The following is a 6078-nucleotide window of genomic DNA, read 5'->3' as shown; positions in this document are numbered from 1 at the left end:
TTACTCTCAATGCAGAGATCATCAGATGCTCATACTCTGTGGCATCATCATACCACCTGGCTGAGAGAGATTTTTACTTGCTCTCTGTGGAGCTGCAGGACCCTAGTATGACCTGCAGCCTCCATTTTGTGTTTTGATAAAGCTGCTTGGTTTTATGATCTTATCTTTTGGGGATGGTATTGACATTCCTTCTCCCAAACGCCAATGTGGCGAGGGACCCATTTAAGAATGATACAACTAACCTGGCTGAGAATGAGCTGTGCTAGTATAAGGATAGTGGTTATAAGTGTTACCATTATGAATAACACACCCCCTTTCGGGACACATGGTCTAGGGCGCCCATTATGGCGACCTCCTCTGCATAGCCGGCACCTGAGGTGCTGCAGAACCTGTCTGAGGAACCTGAATGACTCTAGTGAGGAACTAAGCCGCCAATTGATCAGTATGGGTGTCCAGGGGGAAGATGTGCCTCCATGTGGAGATTGAGAAGTTTCTTCCACCTGGGGATGCCCAGAATAATCCTGGCAACTTTAATTTGGACCAGTTCAAGCCTGGGAGTTGGTGTAGCAGTAATCAAAGCAATAGGCGCATTATCTACGAGAGGACGGATTACATGAACATATTTCCATGCTGAAGGTGAGTTGCCGGTCTACCCATACCCCCAAGTATTAAAAGACCTGTACCCACTCCAGGTCCAATCTCTGGACGTCTAACTGAAAACCTTGGACGTCCAATCTCGGAAACTGCCGAGAGCTTTAGTCCTATTCTGAAGTATTCCTCAGACAAGAGATCTAGACAATGCTGGGCTTTCTCCTTACACTCACTCTCCAGTGGAAATGAGAGCAAGATCATCTGTATAGATTATCCTGCACACCCCTGGGTGCTTTAAATTGAGTTCATTATTCACAATGGCCCTGAAAGAGCCTGGTCTAAGAACTCCACCTTGAGGTGTCCCATTTTCAAGTATCTGGTACTCGGAAGGACATCCCTAGATCGTGACCTTGACAGATCTGTTTGAGGGAGTCCCACATCCAGACCAGGAGCTTGCCCCCGACTCCCCAATGAGGGTTTCCAAAATGCTAAGTGGACATTGCCGTCAAGGATCAGGAGCATAGCCAGGTTGTGTGCCATGCTCATGTTTTATAAACATTTTTCTTTTCATTTTTCCTGCATTTGTGGTGGTTCATAGCAGTTGAAATAAAGGTCATCTTTTGACTTCGAGGCAATGCACCAAAGAGGGAAAAATGTTTTTCATTTTCACTTTCTCCTCGGATACACGTTGCCTCCCAGCCACTTCGCTGGCTTCTAGTGGTGGCTAGTACAGAGGTAGTGCGTCGGTCTCGCATCCCCGTGGTAGGCAGCTCGAGCCCCGCCCAAGTTCGTGAGATTCCACTTTCCCCTGGTGGTTACTTCTGTGGCTAGGTATAGCAGTGTGTAAGGACCAAGCTCAGATCTGCTCTACATGCCTGGCTTTTCCTTTTTCCTTAAATGGATAAAAGGCCATTGTTTGGTTCCACGGTACCTCCTGTAAAGAGTTGAATTCTGCGGGTAGGAGAGAACTGTCTGTAGTATTCTTCGTTTTCATTTCCTGCATCACACCTGGGGACAAATGCTCCATTTGCAAGAACGGTTTGCTACCGTAGTTTTTACGTCGGGGTGAGAGACCTACCTACAGGGCGCTCAAACTAATGGAATCCGTGTTAACTAATAAATCACGACGAAAACTACATACTTATATACAATACAAAATATTAAACCTTAGAATTATTTGCACACAGACGGATGTGACAATGATTAACTCATCGTACAATAATTCGCCCTAGACATGATAATGATAACCTTTGTTACTCTCAGGGTGTCAAACTCTGTTGGGCTGCGTGATGTCTGCCTAAATAGAACAAATGATTCATCATGCTTTAGTGGTAACTGTTAGTCAAGTGTTTTTTTTTGTACCAAACATCTTGTCCATAGGTATAACTTATTTCATCGCTTTCATAAAACCGTGATAGCAATGCTATTATATTATTACAAGTATTGCTATTACTACTATTACTATTATTATTTCTTTTCTACTATTACTATCACTACTTTTCTACTATTACGATCCCTACTTTTCTACTATTACGATCCCTACTTTTCTACTATTACGATCCCTACTTTTCTACTATTACGATCACTACTTTTCTACCATTACTATTACTACTCTTCTACCATTACTATTACTACTCTTCTACCATTACTATTACTACTCTTCTACCATTACTATTACTACTCTTCTACCATTACTATTACTACTCTTCTACCATTACTACTATTACTACTATTACTATCACCATTGCCATTGGCATGTACTTGCATTCATGTGTAATGTATAAGTAATTCATAGCATTTTTTAGCTAATATTGAAATAATTGATAAATGTGCGATTAACCTCGGTTGGTATTTATTTGTTTACATACGAAGAATGAAGGTATGTGCTTCAGGCAATGTGTGTATGAATTTATCATGTTTGCATGCTGTGTAATGCTGAACTAGCACTTGAATGTTGTTCAATTTTAAATATTTTACAGTTGATGCTCGCGGCGGCAGCGGCTAGTGTGGCCGGATATGCAGTTTCGAACTATGAGTAAGTACAGAGCATTGTTGAAACAGGGCTGAAATATATCATAAAGAACTTGCTCACACTTATCAAGTTCGATTTCCCAAGATTTCTTCGTATGCTTTATGAGAAAGATGGCATTTTTTCTAATATAAAACTAACATGATATGATGAAAACATATTCAAGGGCATACATATACCTTGAAATCTATTAGCATACGACTTTATAAGCATCAGTGAAAAGTGACATTCCAGCGTCCCTATCTGGGCATCATTTAATCATGATGTCAGGACGCAAAATAGCTCTTGAGGGTCGGTGCTTTATTCTAGGGAAAGGCTTGGCTCCCTGCATGGAGCTCACAGTCCTTTTCTTTCAACGTCTAATGATTTTTCAAGTAAACTTTAATCTTGTAAGGAACCGAATTTACACGCACTGTGTATGTCGGATTAATGTTTATCGACGGATGCGTAGAAGAGGTTCTGCAATTATTGTCTGAGGTGAATTCCAGGTACTCTTGCATTCATTACTGCAAGTCCAACAACGATGCCAACGAGAGGCCTTACTGTTGCAGGATAGCAAAAGAATTTCTTGGAGATTTAGAGAGCACTGTGCATCATCCCATTGGAGAAGGTATTATTATTATCATTATTATTATCATTTATTATTATTACTACTACTACTATCATCATTATTACTATTGTATGTATGTGTGTGTATATATATATATAGATAGATAGATACAGACATAGATATATATAATCGAAGTTTAAAGAAAAAAAATTAATGAATACATAAAGACATTACAGATATGCAATATGCAATCCCAAAGAATTACGATGAGTTGATGATTTTGCAAATTTTCTCTTAACTACTCTGAAGATAGAAATCGATCAAACTCGTTGCCGTAACCATATATGCAGGAAATTCACTAACTACTCCAAGAAATATCACTACCCCAAAATAGGTGTCTAATCATGGCACCCCTTTTTCTCCTAGAAATTTCAAGTACCAGTGAGTGCCCTCCGGCCCGGTCGCCCTGCCCGCTGCCCAGCCACCTCGCGCAGCAGCCTAAGGCTAAGGTGGGACACCAAACGAGGGGCCACTAACTTTCTCTTTTGTCTCTCTCTCCCTCTCTCTCTCTCCCTCTCCCTCTCTCTCTCTCCCTCTCTCTCTCTCTCTCTCCCTCTCTCTCTCTCCCTCTCTCTCTCTCCCTCTCTCTCTCTCTCTCTTTTGTCTCTTTTCTCTCTCTCTTTTGTCTCTTTTCTCTCTCTCTTGTCTCTTTTCTCTCTCTTTTGTCTCTTTTCTCTCTCTTTTGTCTCTTTTTTCTCTTCTCTCTCTCTCTCTCTCTCTCTCTCTCTCTTGTCTCTCCTTCCTTTATTTTATTTTATTTTTTTCTCTCTCCAATCTATTGCTTTGGTTTAGAAAAAATCTACAGTGATAAAAGTTATCAGGGCAGGGTAAGAGCTTCACTCTTTGGGGCCAATTTCGCAAAAGGTACATTTAACTGCATTTCATGTCGCCATGCCTTCACTACTTTCCTAAACTATATTAAATGTTAAACACCTTTTGTTTTTCTTACATGTTGAGCCTCGTTTTCTACAGCAGTAGCGCTAGGCCACCTAACATATCGTCAAACAAGTGTCTCACCTCGATTTTCATTTATCGCAGGTGTGCAGCACTGATGCCGATTGCGCCTCGACAGACAAATGCTGCGACGACGCATGTTCGGACACCCGCGTCTGCAGAAGCCCCGTCGACAGACCCCGGATCTCTCCTCCTGGAAAGGATGAGCCCGGGACCGCCCAGGCGTCCCGTGTACTTTTAATAGAGAGCGGAAGTCCTGTTAATGTTCCTGTGGATGCAGAGGGCAATCGTGCAACAGTGGTGGAAGGAGATGCCGTGACGATCGTTGCAACAGGTTCTGCGAGATTTCCAAAGTCCCAGAATATATATTTGCTAGATGACAGCGTTGGTAACGTAGCAACAAAGAAAATAAAGAGGTCAGTTCTAGATTCAAGTGACACAGTTTCTACCAATGCCGTGCTATCATCTGTCGACTCGGTAAGCATTGTAAAGGACAGGTATGGCAATGTTGTTTTAAACGAAGATAAGCCTCTGATGTTGGTGCAAACGAGAAGGGGTCCGACCATTATTTTAAATGACAGCGGTTTGAAAGTGCTGGCTGGACATGATACAGGCAGAAGCGGTGTCTTGGGAGTGGTCACACCCACCACTGTTCCAGATCTTGAGGTACATTCCCACCAATCGCCGTCGAGTGACCCAGAAGAGAGTATCATTAAGGTAACTGTGAAGGCTGATGGCAGTTCAATAACACTTGTGGACGCGGAGGGGCCGTTGCATATTCAAAACTCTGAGGGAGTGCCCTTTGTGGCTGCTGTTCCAGTCGCCCCTCAAGTCACTGCTACAGAAACGCCAGTTGTGCAGCTTTTACCAGTGACGTCAGAAGACGGCAGTGGAATATTCGAATCAGATGCTGTCAAAATATCCAGCGAAGAGGAAAACGCGCCCCACGTCGGACGCCGATGGCGACGATCGTCGTCCCTGGCAAACGCTATCGTTGATGGCAATGACGTAATAGTGACGTTAGTCAATGCCTCGGATGTTGAGGTGGCAATAGTAGACGTATCGGGTAACAAGGTTGATGTGGTGGCCGGTGATCACATTTTGAACATAGGGGAATCTTCAGTGGCTGTAATAGTGTTCACTGAGGGAAGGCATGTGGTTCAGAGTGAAAAAGGCAGAATTCTGCTGGACAAAATGGGTTCACCATTAACTGTTATGCCGGCAAGTTACGCAAAATCGCTATCGGATATCTACAGTATAGTCGATGGAGAGGATAAGCCAGTTAATTTAGTGGCGAGTGATGGGTTGCCTGCGAGTGTGTATGATTCTCAAGGCAATCGCCTTGAACTTGACGGAGGACTGTCAGATTTAGAGGTTACCCAGGAAATTATTTCCATTACGAAGAGATCATCAGGGGAAGATATTCTAGTGCAGAATGGCGAAGCATTAGCAGACGAAGATGGAAATCTGCTGAAGGCAAAACCTGTTGACAGGCGACCATTTACAGATGTTTCTTTAAACGCCTTGGTAGATGGAAATGGCAACACAGTCAACTTGTTGAACGTAAACGGTTCTCCTGCGACTGTTGTCGATGACGATAACAATGTTGTCCCTGTAGAAGCTGGCAATAAAAATATGATAATAGAGGATTTCAAAGTGACTGTTCAACTTCAAGACAGTATGATGGTTGTAAAGAAGCCATCGGGAGAGCCAGTGTTCGACGAAAATGGTTTGCCAGTCACCCTTGCCCCTGAGAGTAGATCTTTCAGGCGGAGACGCTCCTTGGTCAGCGACGGGTTCGGTGTCGTGGATTCTCATCAAAATACAGTCACTCTAACAGATGAACACGGTGTTCCAGTAACACTCAGTGATGGAAAGGGTCATAACATAAAGC

The 6078-nt window shown here is 43.0% G+C and overlaps 1 protein-coding gene across 1 annotated transcript in view; it reads left to right on the top strand.

Annotated features, from left to right (window-relative positions):
- The first annotated feature begins 2464 nt into the window (after positions 1–2464).
- Positions 2465–6078, top strand: part of LOC122260363 (uncharacterized) — a 4994-nt gene continuing 1380 nt past the window's right edge. Inside the window, exons 1-5 of the mRNA XM_086556151.1 lie at positions 2465–2470; positions 2571–2626; positions 3109–3230; positions 3597–3679; positions 4269–6078. The exon at positions 4269–6078 is cut by the window's right edge and continues 1380 nt beyond it. Coding sequence (XP_086412277.1) covers positions 2465–2470; positions 2571–2626; positions 3109–3230; positions 3597–3679; positions 4269–6078 — 2077 coding nt within the window. The remainder of the gene's footprint in view (positions 2471–2570; positions 2627–3108; positions 3231–3596; positions 3680–4268) is intronic.

This window comes from Penaeus japonicus, unplaced genomic scaffold (genome assembly GCF_977035675.1).
Source record: "Penaeus japonicus unplaced genomic scaffold, GWHDUDI00000001_assembly GWHDUDI00000032, whole genome shotgun sequence".
Classification (NCBI taxonomy): Eukaryota; Metazoa; Arthropoda; class Malacostraca; order Decapoda; family Penaeidae; genus Penaeus; species Penaeus japonicus.
This window is presented reverse-complemented; position numbering and strand designations above follow the sequence as displayed.